The sequence below is a fragment of the Colius striatus genome, chromosome 1 (assembly GCF_028858725.1).
Source record: "Colius striatus isolate bColStr4 chromosome 1, bColStr4.1.hap1, whole genome shotgun sequence".
In the NCBI taxonomy this organism is placed as follows: Eukaryota; Metazoa; Chordata; class Aves; order Coliiformes; family Coliidae; genus Colius; species Colius striatus.
Genome location: NC_084759.1, coordinates 143,925,661 through 143,948,973, shown reverse-complemented (window position 1 = coordinate 143,948,973; position 23,313 = coordinate 143,925,661). Strand labels below are relative to the sequence as shown.

At 38.9% G+C, this 23,313-nt stretch overlaps 1 protein-coding gene across 11 annotated transcripts in view; it reads right to left on the bottom strand.

Annotated features, from left to right (window-relative positions):
- LOC104560303 (protein bicaudal D homolog 1) overlaps positions 1-23,313 on the bottom strand; it is a 304,772-nt gene that overhangs the window by 203,915 nt on the left and 77,544 nt on the right. For all 11 annotated transcript variants that reach the window (XM_062010546.1, XM_062010536.1, XM_062010555.1 and 8 more), the window contains exon 2: positions 2,834-3,046. In XM_062010546.1, coding sequence (XP_061866530.1) covers positions 2,834-3,046 — 213 coding nt within the window. The remainder of the gene's footprint in view (positions 1-2,833; positions 3,047-23,313) is intronic.

Genomic DNA, 23,313 nt, shown 5'->3' with positions numbered 1-23,313 from the left:
GTAAGGTTTAAAAAACAAGTCTACTGCATATTGTCTTGTGGGGAGCAGGGGGTGGTGAGCAGAGCGAAGAGACAGGATGCAGACAGGTAACTTACATCAAGAATCTATCTTTACTTCACTCAGTACAACTGCTCCCATCTTTTTTTCTTCTTTTATTTTTTTTTTCTCTAACTAGATTTTAAAACACAAAAATTACTTTCTCACAGTATCAATCTACCTGTGGCAGCTTCTAATGACTACCTTTACCAAAAAAATGTACCAGAATTATTTTTTTGCTCCATCTACCTGAGTGGTTGTCAAGCTTTGGACCAAAATAAGTCTGCCTCTTCCTACTACTAGTACCCAGAGCCAAGCAGACAAAGCTCATAAACACTTATAGTAGTTGGGCATCTCATTTCTGCAAGCAGTAGGATATCACAGCCTTAGGATTTATGTCTTTGGACCAAGGTATACTGAGTTGGGTAATAGAGTGAGACTTCAGTTAGTACAAGGTAAAATACCAGTGTAATTCAGTGTGACAAGATCCTTAAAAGCCAGAGGTAGGTGTCAATCATCCTCTATCTCTTATTATATCCAAGTAATTAATCATATTACTGTCTGGTATAAGCTTGGTAATGAACTGACTGCACTAATCCCATTTATGTTTAAATACATTGATTGTAGTTTCACAAAACAGGAGTTCATCATAGTCAAGGACTTTATACTCAGGGTCCAACATCAGCTTAATAATAATAATTAGTTTATCAGCCTTATTTTATTCAAGTAAATTCTTTTATTGTACTTTAATTAACTACTAGGGCTTGTTTCTATTTAGCATTAGAACAGGAAATAATTGCAATTGGTCTCACACTAAGGGTTACTATTATCTCCAAAGAAATGAGGACAGTCAATATTCTAGGGAGGACAGGTATTGAAACTGTCTCCTGAATAACTCACAGATCAATAACCATGAGAGAAAATGGAAGAGAGATTTGTATTTGAAGGAACCCCAAGGAGACCTCAGAGGAAGGAATTGAATACAAAGACAAAAGTGCATTTTCTCTCACTGGATTGTTCATCCATAAACCCCAGGTCATCAGGACCTGTGATTTTTAACCAATTGGACAGGTAAGTGTGCAGGAGCTGGTTGCCAAGAAGATTTTAGGATGAGTAGATATAAACTTGATAGTAATCTTTTCTTGTTAACCACCACAGCAGTAATTACAATCACATATTTTAATTGGAACTTGTGAATAAACAGCATATATTTACTTCTTATGAACCTGACTCATATTATGGGCAAGTCCAGGTCAAACATTAAATAAGACTCTGTCCAAGGGGTTTCTATACGTTAAAAGGATGCCATTCCAGTCAGCTACAAGAAAACATGACAATATTTGCTGATTTGTTAAATTCATATGAAAGAATCATTTTCCAGAATCACTTAGGAAAGATCTATTCCAGCAGCTGGACAGTGAGGAGAGCCCCTATGTCCAAGCATTCCTGGGAAAAGCAGGGAAGATGTGGGGTTACTTCCAAGCCCCACCTTCCACTGAATGTAGTTATTCTGCTTAGAAAATTGAGTCTGTAGAGGTTTTTAAGGGAAACGGTAAGACTGGTATGAATGAGGTACAGATGTGTACATGACAACACTCTAAGAAATAGTAGAAGAATAAAAGTGTGCATTGAAGACACCTTGATGTACAGGCCATCAAGATCACACTAAACTCATGTGCAATTTCTGAGACACCCAGACTGTAAAAAGAGGGTACATCCAGGGAAGGACACTCAAGAGCAATGAGACTCAAGATCAGCAGTGACTCACAGGAGTGGGAAGAGACAAAAGTTTTCAACAAATGTCAACTCCTTAGAGGCACAAAAGGCACATCCAAAATAAGCACATGGTCACAAATCTGAGAGGAACCCAGGACAGGTGATTAGGAATTGATAGCCATTATTCTTTATCCTTCATTTCGCTGTAATTAATTCTGGCCAGAGCCACTCACTGAAATGTGTGTTTCTAAGAGTTTTAAGAAAGTGATCAAGAGCCAATTTGCTAGCAAAGCTGAAAGAAACATGATCAAGAGCCAATTTGCTAGCAAAGCTGAAAGAAACAGTCACCATCCTCTTGTATATGGTGTTCTGTTGAGCTTTGCTAAACAAATTGTGAAAACTAACCATCAATACAGAAAGAATAAACTAGTAAAATTAAACCAGTCCTCCACTGACTGGGATACAGAAACAACAGTAAGTAATAAAAAGCTTCTGTGTAAACTTCCAGAGTTCAAGGGAAAAAAAAAAAGACAACTTATCAAATATTATTAAATTCTACATTGACATTAACAACCAGTGTCCAATATGGCCAGTAAATACATTTGGTTTCCTTACTAAACATGAACATGTCTTTTAATTTTGGTCTGCAGTAGAAGAAAATTGGTGAAAGCTTTATGTAATTCCAGCCAATTAGAATACCTGAGAAATTATATGAATGTTGAAAAGAGAGTAGTTGCACAAATATCAGTAGTATACAGAAAATATGTTTATGTAAAATTCACTTACATGTCAGCACTATAAAATGCAATGCAAAATGCTAAAGAGTGCTTTGGAAACTATAGCCTCCTGAATTGGTTTTTATTATAAAACTAGGTTTTTGTTGTTTAAAACTGATTTTTAAAGTTACTTTTTTTAATATACTTTCTAAATTATGTCCCTTTCAGGAAAGCTGGTTCTGGGATGATTAAAGACCAGTAGGTGAGGATTTTTACTTTGTGTAGTATTTTCATGACTTGGAGTCATAATAACCATGACAATCCAAGGGAATTCAGCCCCTTGCTCCCTGCACACCCTCATTTACCTCTTTCAGGTCTTGGACAACAGCAGTAAGTCTCTCATTCTCTGCTTGAACATTGGTGACCACTGCCCTGCTCTGCTTCAGCTCGTTCTGCATTTCCAAAATCTTCCCAAGGTAATAAGCTTCTTTCGATGCAGACTCCTGGAGAAGAGTTTCTTCACGGGTCTCACCATCTTCAGCCACTTTGCGGTGAATTGAGAAAGACTGTCCAAATGCCTGCAAGAGGAAAACAGTGCACAGTGTAAGACTCATGAAGCACTAGAAAAATTATCAACAATACCGAGCAGCTGCCTAGCCAGCAGGAATGAAATAGATCTGTGAGTCCCAAACTCTGACCTAATAAATACTGCCTTAGCGGCTTCTCAGCAGCTGAGGGCCACCATCTCATTTAGCTGAAATGAAGCGTCTTGAAGCTGTTCTCATTTGCAGTGTGGATTTATGGCCCCTGTCCAGACAACCTCCACTGAGATCAAGATGGTGTTCCACTAACTAGCCATTAATTAGTGCAAGTGTTTAAGTCTCCTGCACAGGCCAAATGATAATTCATCAGATCTTTTCTTCTCTAGTTCTGGAAAATAAATATGTGCTTTGTTTTGTTCTAAAAACCGTAAATAGCTGACAAATCTTTCTAAATTACTTTCCATTTTCAACATTCTTTCATTATAGAATCTGACTTCACAGTATAGCAAAAAGCTTCCTACAACTTGAAAGAAAGATAAACGAGCTCAGTATCAAGCAGTGGCGAGCTCCTCCATTTCATTTCAGAGTTTTCTGCTTCTGATGAAAATAAACTATTTTTAAGTATTTAAAAATCTTCTAAATGTATAGATAATTTCAGTGATTCTCTTCCTGTTCTTGTTACTGGCTTAGAGCGATCAGTTGAATGCAGCAGTATTTCTCAGTGACAATTTCTAATCTTATTTTGAAGCAACCTGGAAGAAAGCAAAGTCCAAGCCACAATGGTAGAGGTGATGGAGATATCATTTGCTATGAAAGAGGGGGAAAAAACTGCAATAATATAATAACATAAAAAAGTAATGTAGTGACAGAAAATCATACATTAATAAAATTATTAATAATACTTAAAATAAAAGCAAAAAAAGATTTTTTTGTATTACCTTTAAAAACACATTTTTTTAAAAATTACACGTCTCAAGTCTCAAAAAAGCCAAACGAAAGTCTCTAATGTTAAGAATATTCAGCCTAACAGAGGCAAAATCTTTCTCATATATCTTAAGTCAATATGTTTGAAAGACTATTATTTTGATTTTTTTTCACCAATATATGAGAGAAAAATAGAAGTCATGGTAGGATATGTTCTTTCAGTAGAAAATTCTCCCTAAAAGCCTAATTTCTACCTAATTCTACAAAACCACAAAGCAGAGTATACATTTACACCCACTGTAAGCAGTGGCCTCCTTTGTCTTCCCATTGATAAGAACTACTTGCCAAATAAAATCCATTGTTTTACTCAGACTATTTATAGCCATTCAGAACACATTCTAAGTTTTACTGGCACTAGAACAGAAGTAGCCCTTTAGAAACTTCAAAGCAAAATCCTGTTAAAAAACTTTTTAGCTTTTAAGTCTACTTCACTTAGAGAATCCTGTGAACTCAGCATTAAAGGATTCTAAAAATATTCAATAATGTATTAACCCAGCTGGCTTCTCAAAAGACTGTGAGTTACTGAAATAGCAAGCATCAGCAACTTGCCGAACAGGGTTTTCCAAATAACAAGAAATTCAATTTAATGAAACTGTTAAGCACTGATTCAGTCACTGTCTCTGTGAATCTAAGACAAATGTTTCAAGAACACTGCTAATATATCTTACTCTACATACTTTTACTCAATGGCACACTGTTCTTAGTTTGAATCTGAGTAGAAAGCACTAGTCTAATAAAGATCCTACAAGACAAATGTAAAGGCCATGTGTGTATTCAGGGGGAAAAAAAAAAATCATGGAGAAGCTAGTGAAGAATTGGGAACTGGAGCCCTCTCTATCAGAGAACTATCGTTAAAGCACTGTGAGTAAATGATAGTACACAGCGACGATGATGTTCCAGGTGCATACTGTATTTTCCTCAAATGTACTTTGAAGGTGCATTTTACTCATGTGATGTTTGAGAAGAGCATGAATAAACATTTGGGAGAGGGTGCACAGCATAACAGAGAGTTACCATGTATTTATTTTCTTGTACCTATGACTACAGAAAATGCCAGAAAATATCATTTAAACATTTTTTCTGATGAAACCAAATTTGAACATTTCTGTATATTACAGTATTCCATTTTTCTCTTAAATTGCTATCAATATGTAAAAATCAGGGGAAGGAAAAAAATCCAAAGCATAATTGCCTTTATGTATTGACAGAAACTACTCAGATCCATACAACGAAGGGAGGAACATGAGATATCTTTAATTAAAGTGCAAGAAGAAAGCTCTGCTTCTGTATTTCATGGTCTGTACAGAATATCAAAGACTTTAAACTTTCCAGACATACTCACTTAGGGCCTTACATGAGACTGATCACTTTTAAATTAAGACATATATCAATATTTTTCAGTTAGTAGACAGATATTTGTTCTATTTTGATTTTACGTTTTAATAATTTGCTTAACAAGTTTACTTATTTATAAAACTTTATAACTTTACAGCGACATAAATATTTTAATGAGCTGTGTTTACTTCTTTCATTGAAGGCATCCATACAGTGGGAAAAGTTAGTCAACTTGTAAAAGCTTTCAAGTCCACTAACTTTATGACAGGTGCAACTATTCTCTTCCAACAACCACTGGTTTCCAGGCCTGGATGTGACACTAACCTCACACTAGTGGAATAGCCCGCTTCAGCATTCATGAATACCTCCTCACCATGTTGGACAGCAAAGAGTCAAAAGGTCTCCAAGAAATACATATAGTAAAGGTGAAGTTACAAACCAGAGGAGCATTTGGCACAGAGACATTCTTACATGAGAACTGGATGCAACTGGAGTTGGCCTTAGTTATGGATGGAAGAAGTAGCAGATGGAGCTCAAAACACGAGAAGGTAGTAAGCTGGATTGCAAGCTAAAGAAAATTCACTTACATTTGGGTCAGGTTTTGGATACAAACTAGTTTTCTAATATCAAATCATGGAATCATTTAGGTTGGAAGAGACCTTTAAGATTATTGAGTATACCCATTAAAGCAATGCTATCAATTTCATCACTGAACCATGTCCCTAAGCACCACATCTACACATCTTTTAAATACCTCCAGGAATGGATATTCAACCACTTCCCTGGGCAGCCTGGTCCAGTGCTTGACAACCCTTTCAGAGAAGAATCTTACGGTACTGTCTATGGGAAAATATCAGCCAGCTATTGAAGTCTGACTTGGAAAAATACCTTTCCTTTGATACCAGTTGACATAGAGGGAGAGAAAGTACTATGCAAATGTAGAGTTGGATAAACTCTACAACACCCTGTTGTTGTGGTTTATCCACAGGTAGCATCTAAGTACCACACAGCCATTCACACACCACCACTCCCACCGTGACCCCCACTGTGGGATGGGAAAATCGGGAAAGGAAAAAAAAGTAAAAGTTATTTGACAGAAGAACAGTTTACTAACTAACATGAAATAAAATATAAAAATAACGATAATAAAAATAACAGTGATTAAAAAAAAATTAAGAGAGAGAAAAAGAAACAAAACCTAAGGAGAAAAAAAACAAAAACAAGTGTTGCACAATGCAATCACTCATCATGTGCTGACTGATATCCAAGCAGCGACTCATCCCTCTCTACTAACTCCCCCCAGTTTATACACTGGGTATGATGTTCTATGGAATGGAATAGTCCTTTAGCTAGTTTGAGTCAGCTGTCCTGGTGCTGCTCTCTCCCAGCTTCTTGTGTACCCTCAGCCCAACTGCTGGTGAGAAGCAGTAAGCTATGTAAGCACTGATCAGCAATAACCAAAACATTCCTGTACTCTCAACACTTGCTGATAATTTTCTAGGAAGAAAATTAACTCTATCCCAGATGAAACCAGCAACCTATGTTCACCATTGAAGAAGATACTGATATTTTGGTCAGGTATTTATAGTAAAGGTATATAGTTTGTCTCCTGGAGAGATGCTGTGCCTTTCTAAAAGTACTTTATCACCTATATTAAACCAAATTTCAGGTGATGTCAGAAATGCAAAAACAGGGCTAGGCTCTTCCATGGTATTCCATGTTTTCAACTGGAAAAAAACTGCCTGAACAAGTGCATCAATATATGTTACGGAGTTTTATGACCTAGAATCATAGAATGGTAGGGGTTGGAAGGGACCTTTAGAGATCATCTAGTCTAATCCCCTGCAGGAGCAGGGTCATCTAGATAAGGTCGCATAGGAACATGTCCAGGCGGGTCTTGAAGACCTCCAAGGAAGGAGACTCCGCAACCCCTCTGGGCACCCCGTTACACTGCTCCCCCATCCTTACAGTGAAATAGTTTTTTCTTATGTTTAAGTGGAACTTTTTGTGTTCCAGCTTCATCCCATTACCCCTTGTCCTGTTGCTAGCTACTATAGAAAAAAGGGATGTCCCAATCTCCTGACACTCACCCTTTAGATATTGAGAAATGTTAATAAGATCACCCCTCAATCTCCTCCAGACTAAACAGCCCCAGTTCCCGAAGCCTTTCCTCTTATGAAAGATGTTCTATACCCCTGATCATCTTGATGGCCCTGCGCTGGACTCTCTCCAGCACTTCCCTGTCCCTCTGGAGCTGAGGAGCCCAGAACTGGACACAGTACTCCAGATGAGGCCTCACCAGGGCAGAGTAGAGAGGGAGAAGAACCTCCCTTTACCTGCTGGCCACACTCTTCTTAGGAAAAAGTGGTCACAAAGACGCAATTGCAGAAGCCAAGAACCGTGGTTGTAACCTCAGAAGTGATGCCCAACTCTTTTGCATTGTTTCTAGGATAGTACTTTGGACAGGTTCTGTACTACATCTTGCAGACATATTAGTTAATTACTGCAGTTCTTTTCTTTATGGTGCTGCCTTGCTTGCTATGACTACTCATTAAAACCACTAGTGGTCTCTTGGTGGCTCTTAGCTTCTGCAAGCACACCACAGAGCTTTTATGATCAAGCCCATAATCTTCCAAATTCAAGTTGGGACTCATGAGGGGCTCTATAGCCCTTTATGGCCTCTGTTCCCTTGAGAAACCCCTTCTTACTGTAGGAAACATAGCTTAAGTCACCTAGAAAACCCAAGTCACATTTACTGTTTTGATAAAGACTATCCTAACAGAGATGAGTCTGAATTGCACCTTATACTCAAGCCTCCCTTAACACTTTTCTTGAAAGGATGATCTTGATTGACTGAGTTAGGAGATATCTTTTTTGTAAGTAGGTCATAAAAGGTGAATAACGAGATGCCACTACATATTGTATATATATTCTGAAACCTGAGAATTGTATAACAGTATCATGACTTTTAGAGGTGTCTTAAAGTTTAAACTTTGAGAACAATAATGATCATGATGTGTGATTGCATGAACACAGAACACACACAGATAACAGGTCAGTCTGATTATGGAGAAAGGTGTAACTTTTGATGAAAAGACCATTTTACACTGAACTCTGAAGAACCCCAGATGGAAATTCCAGTGTCAGAAATAAACTAGCATGTGAGAAATAATGCAGTGAATAAAAATAGGTGCAGATCTATAAAAAAGCAAAAGAAAAATATTATTGTTCGAAATAACACATGTAAGAATAATTATATGACAAATATAAACAGTAATAGAAAGCTCATGTGTAGTAAGTGACAGGAAATTATGTCTGTAGAATGACAATTATACTTAGTAAGAAAAAAAGGAAATGTCAGCTAGATGTCTAATTTCAGTGTAGAAAGCTGTACATGTGCAAAAGATCAGCTAAAGCCATAAGCAGGTAATGAGGAATACTATTTCTGAGTTTCAGATTTATTTTTACTACAGCCACCTCCTGGGGCAGGAATTCTGAAGTATTTACATAAAAATTCACTCTTCTAGTCTCTGACGATTAATAAGCAATAAAATGCAACCTGACTGCTATCAGGATAAGCAGGCAGCCTGCCTTTATGGCTTTGACACAATACAATTTTTCTGATGTATAATGCAACAGCATTGAATTTGTTCAAATGATTGTCTATTTCAGCTACTAACTTGCTGCAAAGCAGAATGTATTTCGTATTAGTTATCTCCACATTATTAACACAAAAGCAGGGAAAAAAGTATTTGAGATTCTCCAAGAGGCTTTCGTATTGCCTAGGAAAATGTCAGTATGGCAGCACAAATGGAAATCTTTGCTAGAGATGCCTAATATCAGGGACAGACCTTACTTGACGGTACAATTTGAGTGCCCACTTATCATTGAATATTCTCCTAGTCACTTGCACTTCCCCATCTCTCTTTCAGATAAGAGATTTGAGGGGTTTTTTTTAGGCTTACATTTCCCCCTCCCTCATTCTTTACTGTTCATTAGCCAATGCTTAGGGTATTCTGACATTTTTCTGCTAAGGGGCAAACAGTGACAGACATAGGTCTGTAGGGAAATCCCCTCTAGGCAAGACTGAGCAGAGGAACAAGTTTCCATGGGTTTTCTTACAGACATATTCTCAGTGCTTGATTCTGATCACTTGGCTGTTTGTCATTCCCTGCTCCCTCTTACTTTGGGTACACAAATTTTCCAGGGTCTTGGACAGGGACTGTGTTTTATTCTTGAAGAACACAGGAGGTGGCACTGAGTCTAAATCCAGCTTGCGTTTCTTGGCAGCACTGCAGTACAACAGCAAACAACACTGCCCTTGCCAAAGTGACTGGTGAGCTCCAGTCATGTTTTGTGTTTCCTTAAAAAGTGCAAAAGTTTTATGCCTCTAAAATTTATTCATTATTTAAACTAAATCTTTATGTAGTTGACACAATCTCCTGATGGTCATTTAAGATGGTTGAGGGAGGTCAATAGGTTGGTTTCCTTTTGGAATCCAATACTGAAATGATAAAATTCATCAAATACAAATAATAGGCATATTTCAATAAAAACACAGATGCATGCTTAATGATGATAGTTGGGAAAAAAAATTAATAGGAATTGTGTGGATAGTGCATGTGAGATGGACAGTCCATGCAGGGGAGCAGATTGAAAACTCAAAACCAGATTGAGAACACAGCCTGAATCAGCATGGGCATACAAGCAAGAAAATTAGACCATAAACTTTTGGGTTGACAGGCTAACTGAAAACAGCTTGTGGTTTTACAGCTACAGGAGTGTCCCATTTGACTAATTCTTTCTATGTTAAAGAAAACAGAATGCTGAACTCTGCTACAGAGAGAAAGAAGATAAAGATGCTTGATCCTGTCACTAATTCCCCTTTCAGTTCAAAACAACAAACAAGGTTCTTTGACTGAGCTATTCCCCTGATCAAAAGGAATTTAATAGATCTATAATAATTTCTTCCCAAGCAACTAAGTATTGATCATTTCAGATTTTCGAGTCCTAAAATTACTCCATTTTATGCTCTATACCACACAACATAAACAGGACAGCTGTTTTCTTGTGGTTTGTTTTTTTAATATAACAACATACCTCCTTAAAATTCTCTGATTCTGTTTCACATGTCTCATCTTGGAGAAAAAAAAACACTCAATGTTTTGTACTCAGTTTGAAGCAAACTAACAAACTGGGGTTTCCTTATTTGTTCTCATGAGATCACTATGCTGGTTTTGGTCTGGATAATTTCCTTCACAGTAGCTAGTATGGGGCTATGTTTTGGATTTGTGCTGCAAACAGTGTTGATAGCAGAGAGATGTTTCAGTTACCACTGAGCAGTGCTTTCACAGAGTCAAGGCCTTACCCCCTTACCAGGGAGTGGGCTGGCAGGCCACAAGAAGATGGGAGGGGACACAGCCAGGACAGCTGATCCTGACTGACCCAAGAGATTTCGCAGACCATATGGTGTCATGCTCATCATACAAAGCTGGAGAAAAAGTAGCAGGAGATGTTTGGAGTGGTGGCATTTGTCTTCCCAAGTTATGTGTGAAGGAGCCCTACTTCCTGGAGATGGCTGAACGCCTGCCCACTGATGGGTAGCAATGAATTAATTCCTTTTTTTGCTTTGCTTGTGCACGTGGCTTCTGAATTAACCTATTAAGCTGGTTTTTTTGCAACCCACAAGTTTTCTCACTTTTACACTTCTGATGCTCTCCCCCATGCTGTTGTGGGGGAGTGGGTGGCTGTGTGGTGCTGAGCTCCCAGTTGGTGTTGGATGACAACAACTGGTCTGCCTCTGAAAAAGGTGAAAGTTAAGCTTTAAAGGGTAGTTGTTTTCAAGTCATGTTTTGTTATAGACACTGGATATCACTTTAAGGAAATTGTTCCTCCACTTCCCATCGTGGGATGAAGCTGGAACACAAAAAGTTCCGCTTAAACATAAGAAAAACTATTTCACCGTGAGGATGACAGAGCAATGGTACAGGCTGCCCAGAGGAGTTGTGGAGTCTCCTTCCTTGGAGGTCTTCAAGACCTGCCTGAACATGTTCCTATGCGACCTTATCTAGACGAACCTACTTCTGCAGGGGAGTTGGACTAGATGATATCTAAAGGTCCCTTCCAACCCATACCATTCTATGATTCTATGATTCCTCCCCTTGCTTCTATGATTATATGATTCCCATTTGAAAAACATAGAGGACAGTATGTGTTACACAGTGAGAAGGACTGTTACGATACATTCATTCACAATCCGAGATAAAATATACAAGAGAGTGATGAACACAGTATAGGTAACTGATAAATCCACAAATTTTACTTGAATAAAATGTTTTATTACCTCCTAAAGGCAAAAAGGATTTAACTTCTTTTCTAAATACCAGCTTACTTAATTCAATAATAATGTAAATGCTAGTGCAACGGTAAAGTCATGTATGCTAATATCTGTGTGAAAGAATTAACTTGCAAAAACCACTTGCAAATCAGTGTGCTGGATGTTTTACCTATGCCAGAAATACTGAGGAGATCAAATACATGGAACACATAAGTAATATTGAGACTGTTTACAGATGCAGAGCAGTAGGACAGATGTCAACAATTCATAGTCTTTTCCCCAAGGAAGCTTTGGATAAGAAGTGTGCACAATGTGGCCGTCTTCTGTTTGCTCTCAGTAGATCCCTACAGTGTCTACAGGCCTGCTGAAATTCATATATCAGATGCTAATCAACAAAGCCTTCAGAAACTGCTGGGGGAAACGACCATTTACATTCAACTCAGCTACAGACAGGGTTGTGCTTCTGCAGTCCCAGTACGTATGGTGCTGATTTCCATCAACATGCCACGATCTGAGGCCTTAGGCAACCATGCTGATTTTTTTTTGTAAAGAAGGAATAAAAATATTCCTAAACTTGACGGTAAGGAAATATTTATAGACAAGAAGAAGAAAGCACTATCATGAAAATTAACATTCAATAATAGCCTCCATTGTTCATCAGAAATTCAGTAAAAGGGGGGGTGAATTTTCATTTAATTGCCTTTAACAGCACTCTAGATGAGGATTTAAATTACCTGTCCTAAGCATTCCCTCCAGGCACAGAAAAGAAAGGGGAAGCTTGTAACAAAGAGCACCACTTGTCTACAACACAACTAATTAGGTTCATGCTAGCAATTTTAAAGCAGCTCTGCGAAATTACTATGGCTAATAATGTTATCTCAAAGACCAGAAAGGACTCTTATCACAAGAAGTTAGGACTACCCCAGAGCAGCATATAAGGAAGTAGAGGCTGCATGCCCAGAGTATTTCTTCTAGAGGAGAAAGGAGGAAATAAAAAGTAGGGACATAATCACATCCTAGACAAGGATACACATCAACCTGGATGGAGCAAGGAAAGAAAAGTCTGCCTCTTAAAAGCTTTCCATATTAGAGTAAACAAAAAACCAAACCAAAGAATCAATGGAGAAATCCTGTATCAGTAGTACACCTCAAAACATCTACAAAAAATAATGAGTGGAAACCTGTAAGTTATTGTCATAATATTAGCCTTGTGCTTTCAAGTACATTCACACAATTAAATAAAATAACTAATTGTTTTATTCCCATATCATTCCTGAAGAAAAGAACTACTTACATACCTGTAGGTTTCCTGCTTACTAAATCATCTGAAAACTTCAAACTAGCTGGACTTCACTTCAGGTAGGATTCTGGGACTTAGTCTCAAATTTAGAACGAAATGGTACTCTCTTGCTACAAAACACTTAGCCATGTTTACATATAACCCCGGAAACATCAGAACACCTATTTTATTTAGATTCCCCTTTTTAAAAGTTTTGTACCATTTTCCTTCAATCAAAAAAAGCAAAGATCTAAATGCATTTTGAGTATATCATAAGTGGTAGGTTTTTTGCCAAGCAGCAAAATGAAAGATTTTCTTCTCTAAGAACAGGAAACTCCTTTTACAAGAAAACAAGTAATACAGGTACAATCTTGTCTTCAAAACGCTGCAAAATGTCACCCTCAGGCAGCAGTTGGTATCCTTTTGTTTGTCATACAAACAAAAGAAATTAGAAGCTAAAATGAGCATTTCCACTCTCCAAATAATTACAGAGAAGAAAAAAAGAGAACTGACTACAACCAACATGTGCAGAAGTAAACACTAATATCCCAATCCTCAAATGCTACTTTTTCAAACAGTTTGCAATACTCTTTGAACCTTCATATGAACTTCTCAAGACTCTAGTTTCTATAGTTTTTGTCAGTGAAATGGAATAAGGAAGTGGTGTTTTTGTCTCTCAAAAAAGCAGCATTTTTTTTGACACCTTCCTTTCCCCTCTCCTCAGCAGGCTGAGTATAATAGTTCCTTTTGAAAAATAACAAACTGAATGTGACTGGCTTGTCCTACTTGTAATATGACCCAAGCACAGACCTGTAGAGCTAACTGTGTTGAGATAGGCTTCTCAGGAAATCTACTCCCAGCACAATGGTTCATACTATGGTGCCACTCAATAATACGCTATTTGGGCAAAAACCAGACAAAGCTGATTGAAAACAGTTGCAAGAAGGCTTTTGCAGTCCTGGGTGATCAAACAGTAAATTAAAAGCATGTTACTAAATACAAAGCAATACACGAAAGTAGAAGGAGCAGATCTAACACAACAGATCCATCACATTTAAGGCTTATTCTAAGTATCTCTGTGAAACAAGACTGGAAAGAGCAATAGTCAGGAAGGCAAAATGAGTTTGATTGCTGGGGGTGCCTGAAAGGTTTCCTAGAGAAGAAACCTCTCTTTGTCTACAATTGACTTCTGCTTGATAGAGAAATGACTTTCAGATTAATCCCACAGTTCACTTACACTTGGAGACCTTTAACAATTAAGCGTATGCTTTACCACTTGGATTAAGGCAAGTCAAAGACTAAGATGTTTGGGGATCTGGAGCACTTGGCATATAAGGAGAAGCTGAGGGAATCAAGTTTGTTCAGGACAAGTAGAAAAGGTCAAGGAAAGGAAGACCTACTTGCATTCTCATGTTGCCTGAAGGACGATAGAAAACAACATATAGTCCCTTCTCAGAGTTGCTCAGGGAAAGGATAGGAAGCAAAGGTCACAACCTGAAACTGAAGAAATTCTCACAAGACAAACAGAAATTCATCTCAACAGTGGCACAGCACCAAAATAAGTGCCCAGAGAGGCTGGATAATATCCATTCTTGGAGACTTTCAGAACTTCTCTGGAAAAGACCCTGAGTTACACCTAACTTCAAGCTTCAAGAGGGAGCTGGAAAAGATCATCTTCATGAGCCTTTTTCAAACTTGATTAAGTTATGATTAAGTGAGCAATTGCATATGCTGGAAGGATTGGTACATATTGTAATTCTCATGGACCATACAGTTGAAAGAGTTATGACTGCAACCTCCTGGTCAAGAAGGCCAATGGCATCCTGGGGTGTATTAGAAGAGCTGTGGGCAGTAGGTAGGAAGAGGTTTTCCTCCCCTTCTACTCTGCCCTCATGAGACCACATCTGGAATATTGTGTCCAGTTCTGGCCCCTCAGTTCAAGGACAGGGAGCTGCTGCAGAGAGTTCAGCACAGGGCCACAAAGGTGACTAAGGAAGTGGAGCATCTCCCTTATGATGAAAGGCTAAGGGAGCTTGGACTCCTTAGCTTGGAGAAGAGGAGACTGAGGGTGACCTCATTAATGTTTACAAATATGTAAAGGGAGGGTGTCAGGAGAATGGAGCCAGGCTCTTCTCAATGACGGCCAATGATAGGACAAGGAGTAATGGATACAAGTTAGAACATAAGAGGTTCCAAATAAACATAAGGAAAAACTTCTTCACTGTGAAAGTAACAGAGCACTGGAACAGGTTGCCCAGATTGGTTGTTGAGTCTTCTTGTCTAGAGACACTCAAAACCCACCTGGATGAGTTCCTGTGTGACCTAATCTATGTGGTCCTGCTATGGCAGGGGGGTTCGACTACATGATCTCTCAAGGTCCCTTCCAACCCTTAAGATTCTCTAATTTTGAGATTCATGGTTGGTCATTTTCTTAGGTATCTTCACATCAGTCTAAAAGCGACCAAAAGCAACATCATTGTGGTTTTAACTGTACTTAACTTCAATTCATATCATCTTCAGTTCTTTCTATGACTTGTCAGCTTAGCAGTTCTGAGTAGACTCTCCTTCTTACCCGACATGATGTATCTCATATCAGTATGTGGTAACCAGAGTTGAGTTTAGCACAAGTACCTTGGACAACAGAGTGCAAGAAGTGAGGTTCTAGTTCCTGAAGTATTTCAGTTTTGGGGAAGAAAACACATTACCTTTTAGAAAAATAATTTCTAAGTTGGAGATTTAATGGGAGGGGGGGAAAAAAAAAAAACAGAGATTTCTGCTGCTTTGGGCATTTATGAAACCTCCAAAAAAACATAAATTGGAAAAATCTCTGAAAAAGAGCATGCCCTTCAGAACAAGAGGCCAAAATTATCAACCTCTCATTTCTTTTCAAAGGAAGGTTTAACTAGTGCTGCCAGCAACAGATTTACCACAGGGAACTTTATATTTCCATTAGACTTGATCAGTGGAGCACACACACCTGTTTCACACAATGCTGTTGCAGCTGGGTGCTTACTGCAAGTGCTGGATAATCTCATGCCTCCAGAGCAAGCGAGATTTTAAGGCATATGGTGGTACTGATAATCATGTCACAGCAACAACAGCTTGCCTACTTAACCTAAAGGAAAAAAAAATGAGACTCAAAGTCAAAGAATGGGATTGCCATAAATTTTCTTCAATGTGACCCTTAGGGAGCTTTAATTCACTTAGTATAGGGTATGAAGAAAAAAACCCCAAACCCTAACAAACCTAAAGTACTCAACAAAAAAATAGCCTTGCTCATTTATTCAACCAAAGTAGAGACAAGGAAGGAAAGGAGTTCTGTGTACATGGCTGATCAGTGGATCCACTAATGAGGAGAGAGACTTATCTGATATACTAGGCTGTATGAGAAGGTAGATGACCTGGCACTCTTCCAAGTACTGCTGCATTCACATCAAACCTGCCAGCCTAAAGCCAAGCCAATGATAAACTGAAGAAGGCAGATCGTGCCACATGCTGTGCACTTGTACACCTACTTGTCCTAATGCAGTAAGGCTCCAAACTGATCAAGTTCACATGTGCCACCTCAACATAAGCAAAAAGAAACAGTGGATCTAAGATTTAGCTTTGTAAGTAGGAAACCTGTAATCTAAGCCATTTGTCAGTGTATAACTCCCCCAGTGCTTTTGCCTAAGGACTCGGCTGTCCCTAGTACTACTTGCCTTTTACTGCATCAACACAGAGGAAGGCTGCTACAGCAAGGATGAGATTTGAAAACCACATGCAAATCTTCAAAGTGTCTTGCCTCAGCCAACATCTTAATTCTCAGTCTGGTTCTCTGACACATTGATAAATACATAATACTGCCTCATGATGAAAATTCCTGTTTGAGAAATAAGTTGGCTCCCAGGAAGCAACTTGCAAAGGATAACAAGTTTAAGAGGATAATATGCTTTTGCTTTCTCAGCAGCTTTGTGTCAGGGTGACCTATCTTCCTGACTGTAACATAATTGCGTATGTATGTGCAAATCAAGCACCTGTGACTTACCCAGTTCTACTGAGAAAGTGATCAGAGCTTTCATTGTCTTCAGTAGAATGCAGATTCTACCCATTGGTAATTGTTTCTGGATGATATACTGTATTCTGGCTCCTGATTCACTCTATTTGCTTATGAGGAAATTGCAAACAAATTGTAAACAGTTTAAACAACTAACTTTTGTAAAGCATCAAAACCTGTCAATCAGCCCTTTCAGATGCAGTCCTATTTTCACAGAGGCTTTCAAACTGCTTCCCCAGCACCATCAGATTTTTCCCTTTGGAGTCTTCTGTCTCACAACAACAGTTTTTGTGGAAGTCTTGTTTCCTCCCTTGACATCTGTCCACAGGAGCAATGCCCGTGCTTCCGTAGAGCAGAGGATCAGCAATACAGACAGGAGAACACCCCAGTCAGCAGCTACCAAGGGAGTGCTTAGCTAGCAAGCTAAAGTCACAGCACCAGATGCCCAAGCTTTCCTTTTCTTTCCCAGAAAGGAAGCTTTCACAGGTCTCTGAACTTGACACTTAGGAAACTGTAAGGGAATATTTTCCAATGCCAGGCAGATGGCCATTTGCACAGTTGCAGCATTGGAAAGCAAATATCAGTGCCTTCCACAAATGATTAAAGTGAATGATTTCCTTATCTTCTGAAGAGATTTAAAGAAAAAAGTACAAATTAAATACAAAAGAAAATATTCGCATATAGGTGCATATGTGCTCACTTGCATACCATCAGAAACATATGAACTGGAGTTAGCAGGTGTTTGCTATATATATATATATGTGATTTCACACAAAAGAATGAACTGACCTAAAGATAAGGCGTCAAGATAATAAAGAACAGCACTGGAACCATAAAATATCCAGACAAGAAAAAAGACAACTGGGAAATTCAGGATTTTCATGGAGGAATGAAATGAAATGAAATTAAATACCAGGAACAACATCAAACCAATTATCTGCTCCTAACACGTACAGTCAAAACCCAGTTTCTCGTTACTCGTCAATATGAACTCAAGACACTAGTGAGTACCTGACATCCCCTGTCCCATAAATGATCCTGACATGACTGACTTGTGCACATGCACAGCTTAGTTCTTGAAAGCATGTGCATATAAGAGTATGAGCAAATTAAATCTATAACAGAATGAGGGTGGGTATGTAGAAGGCAGGTATCTTACAGATTCTACAAAATGAGTATCACTTCTCTCTTCTGTAAGGTCTCCAGAAACACTATCAGTTTACCTCACTTTGGAGATAGAATTGAAAAAAAACCTCAAACTATACCTTTACAAAACCTCTTCATATTACCCAAACTACACTGACATAATAGAGCAAATGAGTCTAATATAACTGGTATTTTGCTAAAAAAAATATATCACAGTTCATAAGTTTCTATTCATCATTCAATGTTGTAGTGATGCAGCTGGTAGATTGAGGTACAAGGACTCAGCGATGCATATTCTTGCTTCCTTCTTACATATGCAGGTGAGCTTTGGGTAGCCAGTCATTCCAACCAGCCCCAGCACAATAGCCACAGCTACCTCTCAAGTGTATGCCTCCAGATCACAGATACTGTATATACATAATCAATGCACACATAGATAATCAATGTGTATTTATACAATGCATACTCAATTGTATGTAGGTTTAGAACATTGTTTTGTCCTTGAAATAATATGTGCAGTGTAGAAGAATTACAATTCTATTGCTGTAAGATAGCAGAGCATATTATGCAAGGTACTTTTCAAAGCTATCCCTTCCAAACTTGACTATCAGTGAATGATGAACACATATTATGATCAAGACCCTATAAGAGTGTAGACCAAGTAAAACCAAACATTGGTTAATGTCTAAACTACAGTGACATTATGTCATGGGTTTGTGTAGAGCTGTTCCTGGTAACAGGGAAGGGGCTGTAAGGCTGGCTCTTGGAAGAAGTTGCTTGAACATTCCTTGTCTTGAAGACAGATCCACCTCTGGCACTGAGCCAATTGAGTGCCTCCACAATCACTTTTTAAAAAGAAGCAGCTGGAAGAGGAGGGTTATTCTTTTCTCAGAGATGGTGGAAGGAGTTGGAAGAAAGCTAATTGACCATGCAGACCCCAAGATCAGTGAAGGAAGAGAGAAGAAAGTGCGGTGGAGCAGAGAAACCCCTGTATCCTGTGTTGAGGTGGCAGCTGTACCCTCTGCAATCCATGAAGGGTAATGGTTGAGCAGAGATCTGACAGCAGCTGTGGAGGACCCCATGCCAGGCGTGACTGTGCCTGGAGGAGCCATGAGTTGGTGGAAGGGCAGTGGTGAAGCAGAATGTGCCTGGAGTTCTTCTGCTGTGGAAGACACCTGTGCTGGAGGAGTTTGAGGAGTTGCAGCCCTTGAGAAGATAGGAAGGTTTATTAAGGACTGCATCCTGTGCAAGGGACTCTGTGTTGAACCAGGAGAAGGCGGTAAGGAATCTTCCTCATCTGAAGAGAAAGGAGGGGTAAAGACAATCTGTGATGGACTGACTGCATCTCCCATTCCCTGTCCCCTGCACCACTGAGAGAGAGGGAGGTAGAGATAGTTAGAGCAGGGAGCTGAGCCCAGGAAGAAGGGAGGAGTGGGGAAAAAGATCTTAAGGTGCTGGTTTTATTTTTCTCATCATCCTGCTCTATTTTTTCCTTTCTGTCTGTTCTGTTTCTAGTTGACAGTAGATTAAACTGATCTTATTTTCTTCCCTAAGTTGAGTAGTCAAGTCTAGTTTGCCCAGAACCTTAACTGTCAGTGAGCTCTTGCTGCCCTTGTCTCAATCCACAAGGCCTTGGTTATCTTTTCTCCTATTCTGCACTGGGGCCTCCACCATTCTAGGGAAGATGAGGGTGTGTGAGGATGAGCAAGTGGCTGCATGGTGCTTGGTTGACAGATGAGCTTAAAGGAGGATACACCATCTGAAGCAGAATGACAACTAAGCATTAGTTTCCTGGTGTGAGCCCAATTACTTTGTATAAATAAAGCATGCCTTATTAATGACTGCATTCCTGAAGAACTAGAGACTGAGAAGATTGGAGCTTCCAGCCTCAGAAGGCACCAAAGGTGCCTTCTTGCAAGAAGCAGTAACTGGATGAAAAGTAAAAGTGGCAGAGGGTGATTCCAACTTCTGACCCAACTCAAGATCAAAAAGACTAGTCTCCTCACATTTGTAAGGAGAATGCATGCTAATTTACATAGCAAACAAGGCTAATTAAAATATAATTAACCAGTAGCAGAAGAATGATATTTACCAACCAATAAGCATAAATTTAGGCAGGTTTTTAATAATTACGTAACAGGATAAATAAGTTGAATTTCTTTGACAAGGTGTGCTAGTTTTGAAGAATTACCACCCAGCACCTATCCTTGTGCAAACATGAAATAAATATCTCGGCTCTGTGTATATGATCTGCTTACTGCATATCAGGTACCAAACCTTGTTTGTGGGACAATAGTACCAGGTGAACAGAAAGGCTAGTAACACCATGGATGGAAAGGACAGTGTGACAATGCCACAGCAAGTGGAATCCCAGTAACAGGAGGGATAAAAGACTGTTGTCACACTGTAATTTTCATCCTTTATTGAATAAATTATTTGACCAGTTTTAAGTGTTGAGTGCCTTTCTTGCTGAGATCCTAAATAAACCAGGACCTCCTTACTGAAAAACAAGTTATCGTAAGCCACTTCCATTTATTATTAGCCTCTCATATTCTGTGTTACAAAACACTTCCATTACTTGAAGAACATTTCTAATCTACATTTTTGCAATTTACACTGAATGATACTTGATGATTTGTTAGATGAAAAAAATATTATCACAACATGACTTCTGATAGAAATGAAGCTGCCTACAGGGATGCTCATTTTCCATTTGTAGCTTTACAGACAAGGGACAAAGTGCCTTAATTGAAGTATTTTAACATGAGAAGGGGACACAGTTCATTATTGACTCTTATTTTGAGGCAACTCCTAAGGGGGTTGATTTTTTTTTTATTTTATTTTTCTTTTCTAAGCCTGCATAGACACAAAACATCTTGAACTTGAACCTCTGAACCGCAGCACATTTGCAAGCACATTTGTAGAAAACACACATCAAAAGGAGATACAAGAAGTGAAAAAGACATGGTGTCAAACAACACTTTTCTTTTGCAACTGATTTATAGATAGTCCTGTGTGGTAAAATACAGTTATAGCTACTTTTGCTGTTAGACAGTGGTAATTCCACATAAAATCTATGCTTCTGCCCTCTAAGTTAAACTTTACCATTCTAAAGTTTCTGTATACCCAAGGTGGGACATTGCAGAACAAACAAAAGCCAGCCTGCACTGCATGACATTTCTCAGTGCTTCAGGTTTTCCATGGGCTCGCTAGTGAAACAAAAAGGCTAGGCTTGGAAGGTCCAGGAAGCATGATCTTGTGTTCAAGCTGACCAGCGTCCTGAAACTGGTAGAGCAAAGTCAAATGGCTGCACAAAAAAACAGTAGGATTCTCTTTACCCAATCCAACACTGGCCATGCCAACTCAGGCTGCCTCTGTAGAAAGCTAATCAGCCATCTCTTTACCATGTTGCCCCACAATACTGGTTTCTGAACTGGCCCTGCATGGCAGGAATTACCCCTTTTGCACAAAAGGCTGTCTGAATCAGTGCATCTAAGCCAACTCCAAGAGTTTCTCAAGTATTTTTTTCCCCTTTACAGATTAATCACAAACCTCCAAAAACTGCTATCATCACTAGGAGCTGTGACAAGATTTCATGAAGTGTGTCTGGAAAGAAAAAGTCAGGGAAAGGAGAATGGAAATTTTTTGTTTGTTTGGGGTTTTTCAGTAAATTTCTAGTATTATGTTACCATATATCATAGAATCACAGAATGGTAGGGGTTGGAAGGGATCTCTAGAGATCATCTAAGCCCAACACCCTGCTGAAGCAGGTCTGCCTAGATCAAGTCACTCAAGAGCACATCCAGATGAGTTCTGAAAACCTCCAGAATAGGAGACTCCATGTCCTCCCTGAGCAGCCTGTGACAGGGCTCCCTCACCCTCATAGGAAATTAGTTTCTCCTTAAGTGGAACTTGTTGTGTTCCAGCTTCTGCCCATTACCCCTTGTTTTATCACTGGACACTACATTGCCTAGATGCAAATTAGAAAAGGCTGGTGATATACAGAACCCAGAGATTTATAATGCTATATCTCAAAAGAAATTGACTCAGACAGAGCTCAAAGAAAAAAAAAATCAACTCATCATGACTCTGCTGTTTACTGCACAAACAGCACCAAGATGCTGTGTTTTGTATTTACATGCACACACACCTAATCGCATACTAGTGCTGATGATTTCAAAATGCTCCAGGAAATGAAGATGGATTTTTTTTATTTCAAAGACTGTCCAAAACACCTAGGCTTCCTTGAAAACAGCAACTCATTTTCATTCAGAGTTACTTTTAGGGATCCATTTGTGCTAATATGTTCCGAGTAATTTTATGAAGGTCTGTTCAGCAGGAGCAGCTTTGCAGTTCAGCTGGCCCAGTCATGTGTAACATACCATCTCACAGCTTGAGAAACACAGGCACATGCTGAAACTGTGTCCAGAGACATCAGCAGAACAGTAATAAATGTGAGAGGACTCGAGTATCTGGAACCTCGTTATAGCCATGTCTTGGGTAAAGTCCACCACTTACGCTGTCCTGAATAAATACATGTGCCAATGACATAGGGATGGTAAAGGTAATGAAAAAAAAGACATAATAATGTAGTATAGCAGAAAAATAATTATTGTCTTTAAAAGTTCTTCCAGAACCTACCTGGCATGCTGTAATTTACTACTGTAAAATTAATATAGCTACTATGCCAGGCTCAAATTCAACACATAGTAAATGTTCAAAAATCCCAAACCACATCACATGGAAGAAATAAAAGAAGTGCAAAATGTTAGTGTTTAACATATTTGGCTTCTTGGAAATACAGTGAACAATTGAGACAGCTCTGCTATCATAGCAGTATATTTATTAGGAGGCTAGTCAATGGGTCAAAAGGTTAAATGTCTGATCCCCTGCAAGAATTACAGGAGACAGGAAACTATTTCATTAGATCCCAAGATAATCATGTTTCACTGCTGACCCTAGCAATACAGCACAATACAAATAATATTAGAATGACAGCACACAGCAACTCTTGGAGACAAAGAATAGGTATATTTGGAAACAAAACCAGGAACTTCAGATTTTAATTTCAGTGAAATACCACAGAGGACAGTCTGGGGTTTTGGCAAGGTGAAAGTAAGAAGGTAACATACTTTCCATAGAAAGAGAATAATGCCATTTGTTGAAAGCCCTGACAGGCTAGGCTT